The sequence below is a fragment of the Schistocerca gregaria genome, chromosome X, assembly GCF_023897955.1.
Source record: "Schistocerca gregaria isolate iqSchGreg1 chromosome X, iqSchGreg1.2, whole genome shotgun sequence".
Lineage (NCBI taxonomy): Eukaryota > Metazoa > Arthropoda > Insecta > Orthoptera > Acrididae > Schistocerca > Schistocerca gregaria.
In genome coordinates, this window is record NC_064931.1 from 492,981,603 (window position 1) to 493,004,288 (window position 22,686).

Consider the following 22,686-nt stretch of genomic DNA (forward strand, 5'->3'; position numbering starts at 1 on the left):
TCGTGTGGAGGGATTTACACCCCATGTCTTCTGGGTTGCCTCCTCGTCTTGTGCGCAATCCCCTTCTTAGCGCCCACAGCAACTGTGGACCCTTTCAACACCTAAAATCCAGCACGGTAGCCAGTCCGTTGTGGTGGGGTCGTCATGTACCCTCTTGGTGGTAGCCCCCTGACCACACAGGGATCGCACTACAGATGCCAGAGCTGTTTCCTCCCCATGCATGCCAAGGAGTATGTGCCCATCTTGTCTGGGGCACGGGGACTCCGGGCAATGGGATATCGGCCAGGTACCCGTTGCTTTGGCTGGGTGGCGCCCTTGGGGAGAGCCCTCGTTCGGAGTAGGTGGCATCTGGGCGGATGTGGCGCAATGAAGCGCAATAAATCTCACCAAGCTGGTGGTCGCACTGCCACCAGCGTCTCTAAGCGAGGCAAAATTGAATTCGATGCTGCACAATATGATCCTCAGTCGTTCCCCTCGTTGGCTGCGCCATGGGAGGGACGCAGATCTAGTGCCAAGCAGGAGCCTTATGTACCACAATACCTTGTCTGCAGCAGGACTGATGGTGACTCCTTTCTTTCGACAAAGCCTATGTTTTTTGTGGAACACCTGGAGGATAAGTTTGGGGAAGTGGCGGGTTTGTCTAAAATGAGGAATGGGTCCATCCTCCTCAAGACGTCCTCCCCAGCCCAGTCACGGGCGTTGCTCTTGTGTGATAAGCTGGGAGACGTCCCTGTTTCCGTCACTCCCCACAGTAGCTTAAATATGGTCCAGGGGATTATTTACCATCGCGACCTCTTGTTACAGTCCGATGACGAGCTGAGAGCTGACTTGGAACGACGTGGTGTGCATTTTGTCCGTCGTGTGCACAGAGGACCCAAGACCAACAGGGTGGCCACCGGTGCCTTTATCTTGGCCTTCGAGGGTACTGTATTGCCTGAGAAGGTCAAGGTAATGGTTTACCGTTGTGACGTCAAGCCATACGTCCCTCCCCCGATGCGGTGCTTCCAGTGCTGGAAGTTTGGGCATATGTCCTCCCGTTGCCAATCCAGCGCCACATGTCGAGATTGCGGACGCCCCTCTCATCCCGATTCTCCATGTGCGCCTCCGCCTGTCTGTGTCAACTGTGGGGAACACCACTCTCCATGCTCGCCGGACTGCCCCGTTCTTCATAAGGAGCGGAAGATTATGGAATTTAAGACCCTGGACCGGCTTACTTATCGCGAAGCAAAACTGAAATTTGAAAGGTTGCATCCTGTCCCTCTTCAAACTTCTTATGCTGCAGCTACGTTATCGTTGCCCTCGCAGGCGGCAGTTGTCGCCTCCTCTGTGTCGCCTTCAGTTGGCCCTCGGGGCCGTCCATCTCTGTCTGCCTCCCTCGTGTCTGGGGGCAAGCCTTCCTCTGTTGCCCCCTTAGCAGTTGGGGGCAAACCCCCTTCTGTCACTCCCCCCGCACATGCTTCAGGAGTGACATCTGCTCCAAAACCAGGGGGCTCGATCCCTCCCCCTCCCCCTCCCCCTTCTCTGCCGGCGTCGTCTCCGCCGGCGTCGTCTCTGCGGGCTCCTCTCTCGCGGAAGGGGTCCCTCGGGGCCCTCCCTTCTTCCGTTTCTTCTGCTACCCCGCCGGATGTCAGCCAGTGGCTGAAGGTTCATCCACCTGCTGGTCGTAGGGCTTCTGCGTCGTCGTCAGCCTCCGACGCTCCTTCAGAGAAACTCTCCCAGCCCTCTAAGCCAAAGGACAGACGCGAGAAGAAGGACCGGAACGTGTCCAAGAAGAAGGACGCTCCGGCAGTTTCAGTACCGCCTGCTGTCAATAGCTCTGGCTCTGGGGATGCGGTGGAGATCCTCGCCTCTGCCGCGGATCTCGCCCTCACGGAACCCTCGGGGACCTCTCCTATGGACACAGCTGACTCTAGCTCAGTGGCGGCCGTTGACTCTGCGGCGCCGTCTGCCTCTTAGTCGCCTTCACGCCCTCCCAGTCCCTTCCTGCTTCCATTCTCCAGTGGAATTGCGGCGGTTATTTCCGCCACCTGCCTGAGCTCCGGATGCTTCTGAGTGTTTCCCCTGTTCTGTGCATTGCTCTTCAGGAAACTTGATTTCCAGCAATGCGGACCCCTGCCCTTCGCGGTTATCGGGGATACTATAAGAACCGCGCTGACTGTCAACGAGCTTCAGGTGGAGTTTGCCTCTTTGTTCACCACTCTGTCTATAGCTCACCAGTACCCCTTCTGACGCCTTTAGAGGCAGTCGCTGTCAGGATTGAGCTCTCGCCGGCTATTACTGTTTGCTCTGTTTACGTTCCTCCGTATGGGCAACTCCCCCGACATGTCTTGGCTGCGCTGCTGGCTCAACTCCCGCCACCATTGCTGCTTCTGGGCGATTTCAATGCCCACAACCCTCTATGGGGTGGGACTGTCTCCGATGACCGCGGTCGCACTGTGGAGCATGTGTTGGCTCAGCTCGACCTTAGCCTCTTGAACACCGGTGCTCCCACGCATTTCAGTGTGGCCCATGGCTCGTTCTCGGCCATCGATCTCTCTCTTTGCAGCCCCGGACTTGTCCCATCCCTTCACTGGAGAGTGCATCCTGATCTGTGTGGTAGTGACCATTTTCCCATCTATTTGTCACTGCCCCAGTGTCATTCTTCTGGATGCTTGCCCCGCTGGGCTCTCAACAGGGCTGACTGGCCGGCTTTTTCTTCCGCTGCCACCATTGCTTCTCTCCCACAGGGTGACATTGACGAGGTTGTCCGTGTCTTGACCTCGTCAATTATTTCTGCGGCCGAGACTGCCATCCCTCGCTCTTCTGGACTCCCTCGGAGGAAGTCTGTCCCCTGGTGGTCGCCGGAGATTGCTGAGGCTATTCGCGACCGTAGGCGGGCTCTCCAGCGTCATAAGCGGCACCCGTCTCTGGAGACCCTCATCGCCTTTAAGAAGCTCCGTGCCTTGGCCCGTCGTCTTATTGCACGGCGTAAGCAGGAATGCTGGGAGAGGTACATTTCATCCTTGGGCTCCCGTGTCTCCCCGTCGCTCGTGTGGTCCCGCATCCGGCGGATTTATGGATACCAGACTCCTATGGGTGTCCCTGGAATCTCCCTGGACGGCGCTGTCTGCATGGACGCTGCCACCATTGCTGACCACCTTGCCACGCACTTCGCTACGAGCTCTGCGACTGCAACTTACCCTCCTGCCTTTCGCTCTTTAAAGGAGCGCGCCGAGCGGATGCCGTTATCGTTCCACACACGTCATTCTGAAAAATACAATGCTCCTTTCAGCGAGAGGGAATTCCTCGCTGCCCTCGCCAATTGCCCTGATACAGCGCCAGGACCGGACTGCATCCACGCGCAGATGCTGAAGCATCTCTCCAGGGACTGCCAGAGACACATCCTTACCATCTTTAACCGCATTTGGAGCGAGGGCGTGTTCCCGTCGCAATGGCGAGAGGGTGCTATCGTTCCCATCTTGAAGCCCGGTGCGGACCCTCTGGCGGTGGACTGCTATCGTCCCATTACACTAACCAACGTTTTGTGGAAATTGCTCGAACGTATGGTGGGGCGGCGTTTGTGTTGGGTCCTTGAGTCGCGCGGTCTCCTCGCTCCATCCCAGGGAGGCTTCCGTCAGGGCCGGTCTGCTGCGGACAATTTGGTGCGGCTGGAATCTGCTATCCGTACGGCCTTTTCCCGCCGTCAGCATCTCGTTGCTGTATTTTTTGATCTGCGGAAGGCATATGACACAACATGGAGGCATCACATCCTTGCTACGTTGCGCGAGTGGGGTCTTCGTGGTCAGCTCCCTGCTTTTCTTCAAAACTTCTTATTGCGCCGCTCTTTCCGGGTGCAAGTCGGTGCTGCCTCTAGTTCATCTTATATACAGGAAAATGGGGTCCCGCAGGGCTCGGCGTTGAGCGTTTCCTTATTTCTAGTGGCCATTAATGGTCTGGCTGCAGCCGTGGGGTCGTCGGTGTCTCCTTCTTTGTATGCCGACGACTTCTGCATCTCATTTAGCTCAACGACTACGGGAGTCGCCGAACGCAGGCTGCAAGCAGCCGTTCACAAGGCGGCCTCATGGGCTCTGACTCATGGATTTCAGTTCTCTACGGCCAAGACTCGAGTTATGCACTTCTGCAGGCGTCGGACGGTCCACCCTCATCCGGAACTTTACCTCGACGGTCAACTACTTGAAGTGGTGGACACTAGACGCTTCTTAGGACTCGTCTTTGATGCCCGGCTCACGTGGGTTCCTCATATTACTCAGCTGAAGCAAAAGTGCTGGCAGCACCTCAACGCCCTCCGCTGCCTGAGCCATGCGTCTTGGGGTGCAGATCGCAGCATGCTGTTGCGATTGTACAGAGCCCTTGTGCAGTCCAGGCTTGATTATGGGAGCCTGGCCTATGGGTCTGCATCGCCCTCAGTGTTGACGTTGTTGGACCCCATACACCACTGTGGGGTTCGGCTTGCAACTGGCGCTTTCCGTACAAGCCCCGTGCATAGTCTGCTGGTGGAGGCCGGGGTTCCCCCGCTGCGGATTCGCCGCCACCGACTGCTCGCCGACTATGCTGTCCACGTGCATTGCTCACCGGGCCATCCCAATCATCGCCTGCTTTTCCCTGCCAGGGTTCTCCCTCTGCCCGACCGGCGACCTAGGTCTGGGCTTTCCATTGCTGTCCGCGTCCAGTCTCTGCTGTCTGAACTGGGGTCGTTCCCTCTTCTGCCGCCCTTCCGGGCCTGTGCACCCACGCCTCCCTGGTGTATGACCCGTCCGTCTGTCCGCCTGGACTTGGCACGGGAACCCAAGGACTCGGTTCCGCATGTGGCCCTCCGTCACCGTTTTCTTGCGCTCGTCGCCTCATTTTCAGGCTATGAGCCTGTCTACACTGATGGTTCCCTGGTGGATGGTCGTCCTGCCTACGCTTTTGCTCACGCTGCCCATGTTGAACAGCGCTACTTGCCGGCTGGCTGCAGTATTTTTACTGCAGAGCTGGTGGCCATATTGCGCGCTCTTGAGCATATGCGTTCCTGCTCAGGTACGTCCATCATCATCTGCAGTGACTCCCTGAGCAGCCTCCAGGCTATCGACCGCTGCTATACCTCTTCTCCTCTGGTATCCTTTATTCAGGAGTCTGTTTTTGCCATTACCCGCTCTGGTCGTTCGGTGGTCTTTGTTTGGACGCCAGGTCACGTTGGCATCCCGGGGAATGAACGTGTCGACAGGCTGGCCAAAGGGGCGGTCGACGCCCCCACTTTGGCGATCGGCCTCCCGGCTCGTGATTTGCAGCTGGCGTTGCGCCATAAGGTGCTTCAGATGTGGCGTGACGAGTGGCGTAGCCTGACTTCTCCGAATAAACTGCGGGCTGTTAAGGAGACGACCGATGTGTGGCAGTCCTCCCTGCGGGCTTCTCGCAGGGACTCTGTCATCCTGTGTCGGTTCCGCATCGGCCATACCTACCTGACGCACGGACATCTTTTGCGTCAGGAGGATAACCCCCTGTGTCAGTGTGGGTCCCGGTTGACGGTCGCCCACATTTTGTTGGAGTGTCCCCGCCTGCGCACCCTCCGGCAGACTTTTAATCTCCCGGGCACGTTGACTTTGGTTTTATGCGACGATGCCTCCATGGCTAACAACGTTTTAAATTTTGTCCGCGGTAGTCCTTTTTATGGTTCCATTTAGGGGGGACCTGTCCCTTTCCCTTTCTGTGTATCTTGTCCTCGAGTGTCCCATTGGTCGCAGATTTTAATGTGTGTATTCGGGTGGTTGACTCTTTCCCAATTTTTGTTCCCATGGTCAGTCAACCAGTCTCCGACCCTCTTATTTTCTTCCGTCTCTTTCTGTCCAGTGTTCGTCTGTACTCTTCTTGTCTCTAGCGTTCGCTGCCACATTGGTGTTCTTTCAGTGACTGGGGGGAGGGGCGTCTCCTCCCCCCTTGGGGTTTTACCTGTTCCGTAAATTTTGTTTCGCCGGTTTTTTTGGAATGGGGGACTGATGACCTTAGCTGTTTAGTCCCCCTTAAACTTCCCAACAACAACAACAACTAACATAGAATCTATCAAACAATTGGATGTACTCAGAAAACATTAGGGCCAACTATAGCAAGAAAGAAATATTACCTTTAACTCAGAGCCCATCAGAATTTCAATGAGTTATGTAAACAGCAATAATCCAGTTTCAAGTTTGACTGTGTGTGCATTTATTTCTGGAATGAGAAGTAATGAAAAATTAATACACAGTTGTGATCAAAACTTCTAAATTGTTCAGTATGATTCCTTGTTGGCTCAAGAGTTTAGGGGTGAGATACTCTGACCTTTGATTCTAATGTGCCATGTGTGATCATTTATTATTTATTTATTTATTTATTTTATAATGCTTGGCTTCATAGAACTCAGTTGGTGCCCAATGTGCTACAAAATCAAGGTCAATGTGAGAGAGTACATAACACAAATACCATAATCAACTTGCTTGCCAGATTCAGAGCTTATCAAATGTGTCAAGGGATTTGTATGGTAGAAATAATGCAGCTAAGCCTGTCCTCCAACACCTATTTGAAAACTGGAGGCTGCTATTAATATGAAATGGTAAAATATCCCTTTGTAAGTTTTCCATAGCCGCACTGCATCCAAGTCAAACATGTGAAAATCAGTTTTGTCTACTCATGCTGAGCCCATACTGCATGGTAAAAGTAGTTATTTCATTTATTTCTGAACTACGCAATTTGTGTAAAACTTGTGTAAAGCCAGCCGCGGTGGTCTCGCGGTTCTAGGCGCACAGTCCGGAACCGTGCGACTGCTACGGTCGCAGATTCGAATCCTGCCTCGGGCATGGATGTGTGTGATGTCCTTAGGTTAGTTAGGTTTAAGTAGTTCTAAGTTCTAGGGGACTAATGACCACAGCAGTTGAGTCCCATAGTGCTCAGAGCCATTTGAACCATTTGAACTTGTGTAAAGCTATACCGATAAGAATTACACTACACCTTTGTCAATTATATTCAGTGTACTTTACAGTATCTGATTGTACACCTATGTATGTGTGGTTTCAGCTCAAATTAAAATTTTGCCTCCATATTATATAATCTGTGATTGCTGTTCGAAAAGTGTTAAATTCATATTGTGTTGGCCACCTCTTCTTGTATGTCTAATAAATTAAAAAATAATGAAGTAAGAAAGTGAAACCAAACAGTGCTGTAAGATAAATTGCAAACAGTTAATTTGATTACTAGCATAATTTTATATTAAAAATATGCTTTACCATGGTCCTACAAAGTTTTTTTTTTTTTTTTTTTTTTTTTTTTTTTTTTTTTTTTTTTTTTTAAAAAGTTTAGTTACTTAACAACTTCATAAAGCAAACGTGCCCCTCTCCCCCCCCTCCCCCCCCCCTCTCCACACACACACACACACACACACACACACACACACACACAATGTTGTAATTGTTTTGATCACTGTAAATGACTATTGAATCTAAAATATTTTAATAATGAGAATCTGTCACCATTTTTGTGCTCCTGGAGATTCAGGGATAAATCTATGTGCAATGAATTATGAGTTAATCTCTCACATCTCTGACTGACTTATTAAACTAAAAAAGAAAAATTCATTTTCCAGAATTTTGCTAGAGTAAAAATGCAGGTGACAATGTCTCTCAGTTCACTTGTTGGAACCAGCTCTTCATTTAGTGAAGAGTCATTGCGGCGCTCTTTGAAGACAATTCTCGTTTATGCAGAAGAAGACACTGAATTGCAGGAAACAACTTTTCCAGAGCAGGTTAGTCATGACACAGCAGCTATCGAAGGTATTAAGTTCCTTGCTTTTATGATAAAATTTAGGACAATTATAGTATATTTTTGTATTATTTGATATAACTAGTAAGTAGTTTGATAACAGCGGCTTCCATGCATTTCAATTTACATTTTCATACAGGTTAATGGGAAGTAAGACATTAATTTAGATGTGTTGTTATAAATGTTTATTAATGTGATTTTAGTATATCACAGAGTATTTTATTGCAATGGCTAAAATTATGTCAAAAAATTTCAAGTACAGAATTATTTTTACAAAAAAGGAAGAATTTTATAACTATGACATTAAAAAGGAAGTGAACTGATAGCTTTATACCAGCTGATTATAATTAAACTTTCCCTATTTAACACAGGAACTAATTACCATATGAATACCAAACTTGGTAGCATTAATGTCAAGGACATGCGGAAGAGAAATAATGTAGAATCAATTCAATTGAAATTCTTTTAATGTGCTGCTACAGTACATCATACCATTACATACAGGTACCATTACAGTTACAAAAAGGGGCTCAACAGGGCACCCATCACTGTCCAGAAGAGTCTGAAAGCACAGGGTTGCATTCTGCACAGGAGGATGAAGCATGTCTGTAGGTATGCTGGCTACCTCTCTCGATATGCTACGCTTCAGATCAGCACACGTGTAAATGTTCCGCTGGTAACCCATGCCCTTCAGGTAGCCCCACAACCAGAAATCACAGGGAGTGAGATCAGGTGATCATGCTGCCGACGCATTTGGAAATGATCAGTTGGTAATCTGATCATTTCCAAATGTGTTTCAGAGAAGCATGTGAACTTCACAAGTGATGTGCAGTGGCTCCCCATCTTGCATGAAAATTGTTGAGTTTGATGCGTCTCTCTCTTGTAGGGTGTGTATGACATACTGCCAAAGCATATCACAGTAACACTTGTCAGTCACACTGCATGTCTTTGGTCCTTGAATGCCAACCTGTTCAAAAAAGAATGGACCAATGATGAACATAGCCGTGAAGCCACACCATACGGTGACACGTTCACCATACAGAGGAACTTATGCACAGTGACTGGAGGTGAAGTTTCCCTCACTCAGCAATTCTGTGTGTTCACCTCACCCGTCAGGGAATAATGAGCTCCGTTTGTCCATAGGATAGTTCAGGGCCAGCTCTAGTCAACTTCAGTCCTTGTGAGTAAGTGGAGAGTAAAGTCAATATGTCATTGTGCATCTTGTGGTGCAAACTGCTATATGATATGGATCTTGTATGGGTACCATTTGAGAATGAATGGTTTGAAGCACCTTCCATACAGTGGACCACGGGATGTTCAACTGTCATGACACAGCGCACACACACACACACGCTGCCTGACAGTTGGGAATTGCATACAGTGTTGTCTGCCATAGCATCAGCATCAGCATTTCATCAACCACCTGTGGTGCAACCGGTCATCAGCCTCTTCCTGGAGCGATGCTCAGTTCTGTTGATTCAAACTTCATCATGCTCCGCACAGCTGGTGGAGAAAGAGGACCATACTGTAATCCTTTCAGCTGGCAATATTCTCAAAGTGCAGCTGTAGCATTACTGTTGGTTTGATAATAGATCTTCACCAATAATGTCCTGCTCCTTTTGTCCAAGCTCATGTTGACACTCAGATTAGATTAGATTAGATTAGATTAGATTAATACTTGTTCCATAGATCATGAATACGACACTTCGTAATGATGTGGAACGTGTCAGGTTAATAAAAGATGTCTGTACAAGAAATTACATTACACAAAATATTGCATGACACTAATGATTAAGTTGTTTTTTTTTTTTTTTTTTTTTTTTTTTTTTTTTTTTACTTTATATCTAAAAATTCAGCCAATGAGTAGAAGGAGTTGTCATCTAGAAATTCTTTTAATTTATTTTTAAATGTTAGTTGGCTATCTGTCAGGCTTTTGATGCTGTTTGGTAGGTGCCCAAAGACTTTTGTGGCAGCATAATTTACCCCTTTCTGTGCCAAAGTCAGATTTAACCCTGCATAGTGAAGATCATCCTTTCTCCTGGTGTTATAGGTATGCACACTGCTATTACTTTTGAATTGGGTTGGATTATTATCAACAAATTTCATAAGGGAATATATATACTGTGAGGTTACTGTGAGGATCCCTAGATCCTTAAATAGATGTCTGCAGGATGACCGTGGGTGGGCTCCAGCAATTATTCTGATTACACGTTTTTGTGCAATGAATACTTTTCTACTCAACGATGAATTACCCCAGAATATGATGCCATACGAAAGCAGTGAATGAAAGTAGGCATAGTAAGCTAATTTACTGAGATTCTTATCACCAAAATTTGCAATAACCCTAATAGCATACGTAGCTGAACTCAGACGTTTCAGCAGACCATCAATGTGTTGCTTCCAGTTTAACCTATCATCAATGGACACACCTAAAAATTTTGAAAATTCTACCTTAGCTACAGACTTCTGTTCAAATTCTATATTTATTACTGGAGTTTTGCCATTTACTGTACGGAACTGTATATACCGTGTTTTATCAAAATTTAAAGAGAGTCCGTTTGCTGAGAACCACTTAATAATTTTGTGAAAAACATCATTTACAATTACATCACTTAGTTCTTGGTTTTTGGATGTTATTACTATACTTGTATCATCAGCAAAAAGAACTAACTTTGCATCTTCATCAATGTGGAATGGTAAGTCATTAATGTATATCAAGAACAGTAAAGGACCTAAGACCGAACCCTGTGGGAAATGTTCAAATGTGTGTGAAATCTTATGGGACTTAGCTGCTAAGGTCATCAGACCCTAAGCTTACACACTACTTAACCTAAATTATCCTAAGGACAAACACACACACCCATGCCCGAGGGAGGACTCGTACCTCCGCTGGGATCAGCCGCTCAGTCCATGACTGCAGCGCCTTAGACCGCTCGGCTTCTGTCCGCTCCTTCGCTCTCTTTGACAAGGCCGTTTGCAGAATGAGGGATTACTTCTTATGCCGGAATTCTTCGGTCGCCAATGTTGATTATAAATCAATGTTTAAGCAGCAGCGGGATTCGAACCCGGGACCGAATGCGTTTTGATTATGAATCAAAGACGCTACCCCTAGACCACAGGTCTATGTGCACTGCAACTCGTCAGGTGTGTGATACTATGAATCACGATGACTGATCATGACACCTGGTGGCCATAGTTGGAACTGGACGGTGGGCAATGTGACACATGGAAATCATGCACCCCATAGTGTGAACATTAATGCTACCAATTCTAGTACTCACACGGTAATTAGTTTCCGTGATATAATGTGTTAAATAGGGAAAGTTTAATTATAACCACCCGGCATATAAGAATACTCTCCCGTTTGGAAAAAAAAAGAAAAGTGATTTCCAAGAAGCCCTTAAATCAAGTTTGAAATCTAAATACATTATGAAATTCTCATTCTATGTGTAACAGGTAAAAATCAGCCACCTTGCTGTATGAGAATTTGTTTGAAAAGATGTAGAGTGGTTAAAATTTGAGGATCAAAATGAAATGAAGAATGTGCACTTCAATATCATCTGTAACAATCATATAACATGTGCTGCACTGCTTCAAAGAGGCTCACTTGTGGTAGAAAGCATGATAAAATGTACAGTAATGGAAAAACTTAGTACCATCAACTTATCATTAGCAAGATTGTGTACAATGGCTCTGATACAGTGTTCCTGCTTCTGCAAGATCATGGAAAAAGGAATTATTGATTATGTGAAAAGTATTCATTCCATTTTATGTGCCATAGTTTGATGATGATGATTATGACGACGATGAATTTGGAATGAAATACCACAGGAAACCTACACTCTGAGACTAACTGAATAACAGTATAAGAAAATTATTTATTGCACTCTCACTTCAGTTTCCATTTACAGAAATGATTTTTTGGTGCTATCGAACTACAGGGTTCCGAAGAAAACAATAAAATGGGGTTATAATAAGACGTTAGAATAGCCCCTGGATTACAAAAGAAATCAAACTATCATGTGCAAGAAAAGAAAATTGTTTGTAGTGGTTAGGACAAACAGAGATGTAGGGCTGATAACATATTTCAATAAATATTGTGCTGTCTTAAGGAAAGTGATCAAACAAATTAAAAGCTCTACACACACACACACACACACACACGGGCTTTCTCCAGTTCATTCACGAGGAGAATGTAATATAGTGGAGAGATACACAGGAAACAATACAAGCTGTCTTAATCCTGTCTTCCACAGCGAAGTCGAGTCCACTCCATATCAAAATTCCACCTGTCACAGATAGCTTACAAAACAGTGCGCGTAAAAAAAAAAAAAAAAAATATTTATACAGTTCCATAAGGTTGCTAGAGGAGATAAAAATAAACACTTCTGTTATGAATGATAATTAATTGAAATCCTCAGCTGATGACAGGTGTTGTTGATATACCTCGATGGGGCACCTGAAAATGTGTGCCCACTCAAACCCGAGATCTTCTGCTTTACATGGCAGACGCTCTATCCATCTGAGCCACCAAGAACACACGAGTAGCGCAACTGAAGGGACTTATCCCTTGCACGCTTCCTGTGAGACCCACATTCCCAACTGTCCACAATCTGTCCATAATGTACCTAATCGATATTTGCCCATCCACTCGTACAGGAATCACCACCTTAGTGTGCGCAAGTAATGAGTTGGAATTGAAATTGTAGCTCTGCATCAGGAGGGCTATTCAAGTAAGAAAATAGCAACAAAAGTTGGTGTAGCCCAATCTACTCACTATCTGGAAGACCCCAAGGAACATCGTACAAGGAAATCGGCATTCAGAGTAAACCTCAGAGGACTCGTACTGCACCTGAAAGTAGTGTAGTTGTATCCCATTGTTGAAGACCTACACTTTCACCTTATTACACTGCATCAAAGTTCTGCCTATGACAATTATAGTCCACAATATAAATGCCTTAGCCAAACTGACAGCACACTTACTAGGTCACATCATAACTGACTCAGACTGGCCCTGAGCATACTCATTTGCAGGATTCTGGCATGGTCTCATCAGAGGAGGCTTCTCATTTCAAGTGCCTTTGGGTAATGATGCAACAGGGATTGACTGTAATGTTGTGGCTGCTATTCGGTTTTCATAGTGATGTAAGGTGGTGCTACTACATTTCTGAAGTCAACAATTCATATAACAAAATTAAATGTGTATAGACAGCAGTTAAAAGAGAATTTAGGAAATCAGATAAGGGATTGTAAGGACTTTGTTATTAAAGAAAACAGACAAGTAATAAATAAGTCAGGTAGCCAATATATTTAACAATCACTTACTTAAAGTAGTTCAGAAGCCTGATCTGAACAGTTCAAGAGATGAAGTGGTAGAATACATGCAAGAAACAATGCCCCATACATATTAGCTAATGACATCTGCATAGATATTCCACAAGTCACACCATACAGTGCATGGCGGCGAGTACCCTGTACCACTACTAGTCATTTCCTTTCTGGGGGACTGATGACCTTAGCTGTTTAGTCCCCCTTAAACATCCCAACAACCACCATTTCCTTTCCTGTTCCACTCGGAAATAGACCGGGGGAAAACAACTGACTATATGCCTCCATGTGAGCCCTAATTTCTCATATCTGTTCTTCATTATCCTTATGCGCTATGTATGTTGGCAACAGTAGAACTGTGTGGCAGTTAGCTTCTTTAAATTTTCTCAATAGTGATGGAAGCTGAAGAAATTAATTAAAATTTGTGTAATGGCTTGGACTTGAACCTGGGTTTCCTTGCAGGTTCAAGTCCCAGCCATGGCAGAGATTTTAATGCATTCCTTCAGCTTCCATCATTATTGTAGATAAAGGTGAGACTCAAATATCTTGAAGAAAATGTAATTATATCAGATATACTCCTCAGTAATGTTTCTCAAAAAGAACATCATCTTCCCTCCAGAGATTCCCATTTGGGTACCCAAAGCATCTGTGTAGCACTCGTGTGTTGTCTGAGCCTACTGGTAACAAATCTAGCAGCCTGCCTGTGAATTTCTTCGATGTCATCCTTCAATCTCACCTGGTACAGATCCCAAATACTCAAGCAGTATTCAAGAATAGGCCACACCAGTGTCCTATATACGGTCTCTTTTACAGGTGAACCACTCTTTCCTGAAATTCTCCCAATAAACTGAAGTCGACCATTTGCCTTCCCTACCACAATTCACATGCTCTTTTCATTTCATATCATTTTTCAGCGCTATGCCCAGATATTTAAATGACTTCACTATGTCAAACAGGACACCAGTAATACTGTATCTAAACATTACAGCTTGCCTCTTCATACACGTCCATATTAATTTACATTTTTCCACCTTTAGAGCTAGCTGCCATTCATCACACAAACTAGAAATGTTGTCTTGTATCTTCCTACAGTCACTCAACTTTGACAGCTTACTGTACACCACAGCATCATCAGCAAACAACCGCAGATTCCTGCCCACCCTCTCTGCCATAGCATTTATGTATGTAGAGAACAACAGTGATCATATCACTCTTCCCTGGGGCACTCCTGAGAATACCCTTGTTTCTGATGAACACTTGCTGTTGAGGACGACATACTGGTTCTATTACTGAAGTAGTTTTTGAGCCACTCACAAATCTGTGAACTTATCCCATATGTTGTACCTTTATTAACAGCCAGCAATTGGGCACCATGTCAACTGCTTTTTGGAAATCTAGAAATGTGAAATCTGTTTGTTGCCCTTCATCCATAGTTCTCAGTATATCGTATGTTAAAAGGGCAAGCTGAGTTTTGCACTAGCAATGCTTTCTAGAACCACTCTGATTTGTGAACATAAGCTTCTCAGTCTCAAGAAAGTTTAATATATTCAAACTGAGAATATGTTCAAGGATTCTGCAGCAATCTGAAGTTAGGGATATTGATCTGTAATTTGTGGGTTTGATCTTTTACCATTCTTATACACTATGAAAAGTTTAGAGTAGGTATTAAAATCCATGAAGAAGAAATAAAAACTTTGAGGTTTGCCGATGACATTGTAATTCTGTCAGAGACAGCAAAGGACTTGGAAGAGCAGTTGAGCGGAATGGACAGTGTCTTGAAAGGAGGGTATAAGATGAACATCAACAAAAGCAAAATGAGGATAATGGAATGTAGTCGAATTAAGTCGGGTGATGCTGAGGGAATTAGATTAGGAAATGAGACACTTAAAGTAGTAAAGGAATTTCGCTACTTGGGGAGCAAAATAACTGATGATGGTCGAAGTAGAGAGGATATAAAATGTAGACTGGCAATGGCAAGGAAAGTGTTTCTGAAGAAAAGAAATTTGTTAACATCGAGTATTGATATAAGTGTCAAAAAGTCATTTCTGAAAGTATTTGTATGGAGTGTAGCCATGTATGGAAGTGAAACATGATGATAAATAGTTTAGACAAGAAGTGAATAGAAGCTTTTGAAATGTGGTGCTACAGAAGAATGCTGAAGATTAGATGGGTAGATAACATAACTAATGAGGAGGTATTGAATAGAATTGGGGAGAAGAGGAGTTTGTGGCACAACTTGACTAGAAGAAGGGATCGGTTGGTAGGACATGTTCTGAGGCATCAAGGTATCACAAATTTAGTACTGGAGGGCAGCGTGGAGGGTAAAAATCATAGAGGGAGACCAAGATATGAATACACTAAGCAGATTCAGAAGGATGTAGGCCGCAGTAGGTACTGGGAGATGAAGAAGCTTGCACAGGATAGAGTAGCATGGAGAGCCGCATCAAACCAGTCTCAGGATTGAAGACAACAACAACAACAACAACAACAACAACAACAATACACTATGGGGCCAGTGCCATAGAGTACTCATTGTAAAACTGAATTGGGATTCCATTTGGACCTTGTGGTTTATTTGCTTTCAAATCTTTCAGTTGTTTCTCTAGGCCATGCATGCTTATTACTGTGTTGTCCATACAGTAGTTTATCCAATGTTCAGCTAATGGTATGTTTACACAGTTCTTCAGTGTGGACGATTTCTTGAACATTAAATTTAAAACTTTGGCTTTCATTTTGCTGTCTTCAACTGCCACACCAGACTGGTCCATAAGGGAGTGAATGGAAGCTTTACAATTATTCCAAGCTCTGTCATAGAATTTAAGAATGTAATTAATCCCATCAAAACCTGAAACTCCCACAGAGTTGATAGTATCTCAAGTAAAGTACTAAAATCCTGTTGTTGACATATATGCAATGTATGCAGTCTCATATGCAACACATCACTATCACAGGATGAAATGTGCTATAGTCAAACCCTTTTACAAGAAAGATAGTAAGGCAGATATTTAAAATTACTGACCAATTTCACTATTCCTGATGGTATTGAAACTTATGTATGCAAAAGCCATAATACAACTCTCTCAAAATGACCCATTTAGACAGTCACAGTTTGGATTTCAAAAGGGTCTCTCTGTAAAAATTGCCAGTTTTCAATTCAAAAATAAGATAGTAGAAATTCCGAATGACAAAATATTGCCTACTGTTATTTTCTGTGACTTGTCAAAAAATTTGCTTGTGTAGTTCACAGTATTTTCTTCAATCTCAAATTTAGTGGTATCGGAGGTGTTGTTGGCAACTGATTTTCATCCTGTGTAACTAAATGGATGCCGAATAATGCATTAAGAAACTTGGGGTCCACACAATGAAACAGCATCTTCAGAATGGGGAATAAACACCACAGGTGTACAACAGGAATTAATATTGTGTCTACTCCTGTTCTTGTTATATATAAATAATCTTCCATCATACATCCATGTTATCTTTGCTGATAATTCAGGTATTGTAATCAAACCTAATGGAATAACTACAATACACAAAAATAAAATGATTTTTTTGTGAATATTAATAACTGGTTATCTGCAAATGTATTGTCATTGAATGCTGCACAATCATGACAATGCCTTTAGAATAATGCTCAAGGATGAATCAGTGAATGAAATAGAGTATTCTAAATTCTTAGGTGTTTATAGTGATAAGAACCTGAACTTTAAGTCACATGTTACAGATCATCTTCAGTGTCTAAGCTCTCCAACTACTTCATTATGAATAACATCAAATTTTGGAGATGAAAATTTCAAAAATTGGGTGGCTTTTCCAGTTTCATTCACTAATGTATAGTGGCATCATATTTAGGGATAACTTGTCATTGAGGAAGAAAGTGTTTGTTGCACATAAGTGTGTAATAAAGATAATATGTTGTATCCACTCAAGAATCTCTTGTAGACAGCTCTTTAAACTGTTGTGCATACTGAAAACTACTTTAATTTGCTCCCTTATGAAGTTAATTGTCAACAATCAGTCACAGCCTGAAAACATCAGTAACATTGATAAATACAACACGAGAAGGAGAAATGATTTACCTTATCCATCACTTACCCGTAGTCTGGTATGGAAAGTAGTGAGATATTGAGTCATAAAAATCTTTGACTGTCTACCCAGTGATGCAAAGAATTTAATGCATAATAAATTTATCTTCAAACACAAACTGAGGTAATATCTCCTTGTAAACTCTAAAAATGTGTGTTAAGGTAATACGTAATATGATGCAAAAGTTAATGTGGAAGTATGTGTACCTGGACAAGAGATGTAGAAGATGTCAGTGTGCTGTCTTCCTCACCCATTATCACAGAGGAAGTCTACTTCATTAAAAGTGTTTGGATGATCACTTCGCCCAAAGTGGAATGTGGTTCTGGAGTGGTGAGTTCCACTCCTGAACACACTGTAGTGGTGTACAGAATGGTATTGACAAATTGAAGAATGCAGTAGGCATGTGGGACTGTGTTTTGGAATGCTGCAAGCAAACAAGAATTAAGGCTGCCAGAGGGGAGAGGAACAGTGCAGGAAAACAAGCACCACATCTCTTTTGCAGGGCAGCCAATCTATACCTGCCTTCTGTGTTTCTGCAAAAGCAGAACTGACCCATGGTCATAGGGATCGCCAATCCCTTCTGGAATCATAATTGAACTCAATGATGGACAATAATTCGTCCCTTCAATCTTTTGAAAATAAGACTGGAAAACAATGAGCAAGGCACCGGAAAAAGCATTCAGTAACGGCAACCATGCAGTTGGTTGCTGAAGTTAGTAGACTTGTGAATGAGTAATTGAGGCCCTATCTTTAATGGTGTTTGATGCAACCACAGTTGAAAACAGCCGCCATCTACAACTGCCACATTAATTTTGAATATAACAGTCTAAGAATCAGATGGTACATGCACGTTTTACAACTCATTTTGGCAAATGCTTCCTTCGTGTTAAGTATCAAGCAGGTGTAATTATGATGGATACTGAAGGAGTTTTAAGTGTTCTTTACTTCTATGAGCCGTAGTTTACACTCTTCAACATGAGTGTCTTCTGTGTAGCATAGTGGGTTGTGAAAACTTCAGTTCCAGTGAAGTTTTGCACCTTGATTAACATATCAGAATTGTGATCACTTTACTTTCACTAAGTAGCAGAATGCACTTGTTTCAGCTGTCTATCCAGATATGTTATAAGTTCTGAAGTCTAGAACTGATACAACAATTTGTTTTCAGGTTAAGGATCTTATTTTCAATCTACACATGATTCTCTCTGATACTGTAAAAATGAAAGAATTTCAAGAAGATCCAGAGATGTTGTTGGATTTGATGTACCGTATAGCAAAAGGATACCAAAATTCACCAGATTTGCGGCTTACTTGGCTTGCAAACATGGCTCAAAAACACATGGAGGTGAGTTCTGGACTATAGGATTATATACATACCTTATTTGTGGAATACAATATGGCACATGAGCACATAAATATTAGGAAAAAAATGGTTTGCTTTGACATTTGAGCTCTGTTTTGTTAAGAGTTGAAAGCAGAACAAGATTTTAAAGAATCTGAGGAAGTAGTCATTGCTCCTTTTTGTGTGCCTCTCTGTCGTTGTGTACTTTAACTTGAGAGTAAATTGTTGTCTATTCACAGATTTTTATTAGGTATTATTGTTTTAATAACACACACACACACCCACACAGTATATGAATGATTGCAAAACGCACTGTAATTTATTGTTTCTATCCTAGAATTTCTATTAATACACCAGTGTTGTAATAATTATTTCTAAGTCAGATTACTTCACATAAGTGCTTAGGATAAAATTGAGTCAGCCCATTTTCCCCTTGTCAGCCTCATCCATTTTCCTTCTCTGATCAACATAAACATTTATTATGTTTATGGTACTTGGAATTATTTTCCCAGTAGCAATAGCCATAGCAGAATGATAAAATCAGGAATTCAATATATGCTATTGCAGCTTAGATCCTGTCTAGGCAACCACAGATCACACCTCAAAGCCACGTTATGTTCTTATGGGAGATAAGAGATAATATACGAATTGTATAGCATGTAGCAGTTGTTAAGCTCCAATTTCTTTGTTAAAAACTCTTACATTTTCCTTAATCAGTCTATCATAATTCCCTTGTCAGTTTCTCTGAACTTAGTGTAGTATATATATGATTTGTAAAATTTTTATAACAACATTATTTTGATCTAATGCAAATGTACTGTTCTGTTCAGCGCAATAACCACACAGAGGCAGCAATGTGCCTTGTGCACAGTGCTGCACTGGTATCAGAATATCTTCATATGCTTGAGGATTTGCCACACTTGCCACCGGGTGCTGTAGGATTAGAAGGAATAACACCCAATGTACTGGAAGAGAGTGCTGTCTCAGATGATGTATTGAGTCCAGAGGAAGAAGGTGTATGTCTTGGGAAAGATTTTACTGAAAGTGGACTAGTTGGGTTGTTAGAACATGCTGCAAACTCATTTCATACGGTACAGTATATGTGTTGTATATGATGTATGTAATATGTATTCAACTTATTTGTTTCAAATGTAGAGGAAAAAATATTATTTACATGTTGATTGAGATTCAGAAGTATTATTCCTGCAGTTTGCAATCTAACCTCGTGAAATACTGATATTCATTTACCTGTAAGTTAATTAAATATTAGTTTCATACATTATCATCATAATGAAAATAGAATCTGCATTGCATTTTTTTCGTGTATAGTTACTGTTACACTTGAACATAATACTTGTTGGAACAAAATGAACAAAACAAAACTGCTTATTGTTAAAAGGCCAAAAATGACTTTAGTTTTGTACGGTCTTCTTAACAATAATTTTAGTGGGTGCTTTAGCACTGTACGTATAGCAAATTATTTCTTATATCTACATTATTTATCTGTCATTCATTGTCTATTGTTTCTTAACAAATAAAGCAGATGTGCAATTTTTGCATCTTAGTGATTAGAAGATTAGCTGTAGATTTCCTCAGCCCAGATATGAAGACAGTGTGGCAAATGTGGCATGGTGGCCACCAGAACTTTTCTAGATAGTACCAATTTCTTAATAATCAGATAAGAAAACAAACTGTTTAGATGAGTAATCAAATGTAGGCACCTTTCTGCCTAACCTGTCACAGATGTCTTCTTACTCATCAAGTTACCTCCCATTAGGAATGTAGATGCCCTCAACGACTGTGATATTACTTTCAAAATGATGGAGCACAGCAATCAGTCGTCCTTTTCCTTCAGGTTTTATTAAAGCAAATCTAGGTTTTAGCTAGATTTCGTAGTTCCAGTACATGTCCTACAATGTCAGTCTCCTGTTGTTTGGCCCCAAACAACAGGGCACTGATGTAGTAAGACATGTATTGAAACAATGAAGTAGTGCATTTATAACAGCTAGGCACTAGCCGAACTCTAGATTTGCTTTAATAAAACCTGAAATGGTGGAGCACAGCAATCTGTTGAGGAACAGGTTGTCGTGTTCCATCATTCTGAAGGGCTTCATACTCAGCTGTATTATTATTAGTTGTGTGAGCATATAATTGGAATATTTGAACTTCTTGCATATACAATGGAAGCATTAAAAAAGTATTTAGGAAATGGAAAATAAGTAATAAACACACTTACAGAAAATCTTGACTGTTGTTTCAGGTGTGTGTTTCTTTAAAAAGGCATTTGCATCTTTATTGTCAAGTTACATAAAAGAAGAATTTGTCACAAATGTATGTTTTGTCTTTCAGGCTGGCATGTATGAAGCGATGAATGATGTGTACAAAATTCTGTTGCCTATCGCAGAAGCAAATAGAGATTACAAAAAACTGTCAAATATTCATGGGTTAGTATAGACTTTTGACTGTATGTATGAGAGAAATCTATAAGCCAACAGAATTAAAACTTCAATTAGCTAACTTAGCAAACACTTTTTAACATACATTGTTAAGTAATGTAAGTTTCTTGTAGATTATTTCTTTTTTGTCTCATTCCACCGACTCCCCTACGATCAGTCATTTATACATCTTTCAACCATCAGTGATACTACATTTCTCTATCAGCATAACTTTATTTCTGATAGTAATCAAATTCCTGGTCCATGAAAACGTGTCACTGAGTAGTGGTGAAAAGGGAGGGGGGGGGGGGGGGGGGGAGTATAGCAAGAAGCTCCCAAAATCTTGTGCAATAGAAAAGACCCTCTATGAGTCGATATAAAAGTTAACAAGTCTCTATGAAAATGGAGCACTTTCATCACATATTCAAATGAAGCCATCACCTTGCTGACAAAGAAGAGCTGAATATAACAAACATGACAGTAAAAACATCTGAGCAAGAAGTGTTAAATAAATTTGAAAGCAAACTCTCACAGCTGTTCATTGATCAAGTAGCTCCGAAATGGTGAATGGTAAAGTGATAAATTGACATACAAAGTTGTTTCACTGAAGAGGATTCTGCTGTAATTATCTATTTCAATTGTCAGAGATTGGAAAGTGGCAAATATATAGGCCGATAACACTGGAAGTTGGGAAAAGATTATATGTATCACATAAAGGCTTCCTACTAAGATCTTGATATTTTTTTAAGTGAGTCAAAAAATATGTCGTTTCTCCCCCATGTACAAAAAATAAAAAATTGGGCTTATATGAAGGCATATCGGTAGTCTTTCTACACATGCACCATCCGAATACTAAATAAGAAGAATTTAGAATGATATTGTTATACATTGTATCATGGCTTGCGGGGTAGAAATGTAGATATACACTGATCAGACAGAACATTATGACCACTGACCTACTATTGATATAAACTCATCCAGGTGATAGCAGCGTTACTTGGTGAGGAATGACTGCTAGTCAGACACATGCCCAGTTCGTGTAGTATAAGTGACCATGCTGTCCGTGTACAGAATGGGGAAGGCGTGCGATCTGTCTGAGTTTGACTGAGGGGAGATTGTGACGGGCCAGAGGCTTGGCATAACCATTTCGGACACTGCACAAATTTTTGGGTGTTTGAGAAGTGTTGTGGTGATTGTCTTCAACACATGGTGAAACCATGTCCAGACGTCGTTGGGTTGGGCAGCCACCCCTTATTACAAATGTTGTACGTCATAGGCTGGGCAGAGTGGTTAAACAGAACGGATGGCAAACTGTGGTAGAATTAACATCAGACTTTAATGCTGGCCAGAGTACAAGAGTGTCTGAACACACAGTGCACCGATCATTCCTAATGGGGGATCTGTGCAGCTGACAACCCATGCACATGCTAATGTCCACACCACATCATTGGCAACTACGACTGAAATGGGCATGTGACTACCAGTAGTGGATGTTGGTGCAGTGGCACTGTTTTGCATGCTGTGATGAACACCAATACCTTCTTCACCATGCCATTGGGAGGGTTCAAATCCATCACTGTCTAGGGGAACAGCTCCTTGACATCTGTACTGTGGGACAGAGAAAAGCTGGCAGCAGCTCCATTATGCTCCGGGGTGGAGCTTGTGCAAGTCACCAGGATGGCCAAAGAGAATCATACACTGGTTGCAGACCATGTACACCCCTTCATGATG

At 42.8% G+C, this 22,686-nt stretch overlaps 1 protein-coding gene across 1 annotated transcript in view; it reads left to right on the forward strand.

Annotated features, from left to right (window-relative positions):
- LOC126298468 (dedicator of cytokinesis protein 7) overlaps window positions 1-22,686 on the forward strand; it is a 241,019-nt gene that overhangs the window by 177,296 nt on the left and 41,037 nt on the right. Inside the window, exons 30-33 of the mRNA XM_049989801.1 lie at window positions 7,592-7,750; window positions 18,347-18,523; window positions 19,351-19,611; window positions 20,870-20,964. Coding sequence (XP_049845758.1) covers window positions 7,592-7,750; window positions 18,347-18,523; window positions 19,351-19,611; window positions 20,870-20,964 — 692 coding nt within the window. The remainder of the gene's footprint in view (window positions 1-7,591; window positions 7,751-18,346; window positions 18,524-19,350; window positions 19,612-20,869; window positions 20,965-22,686) is intronic.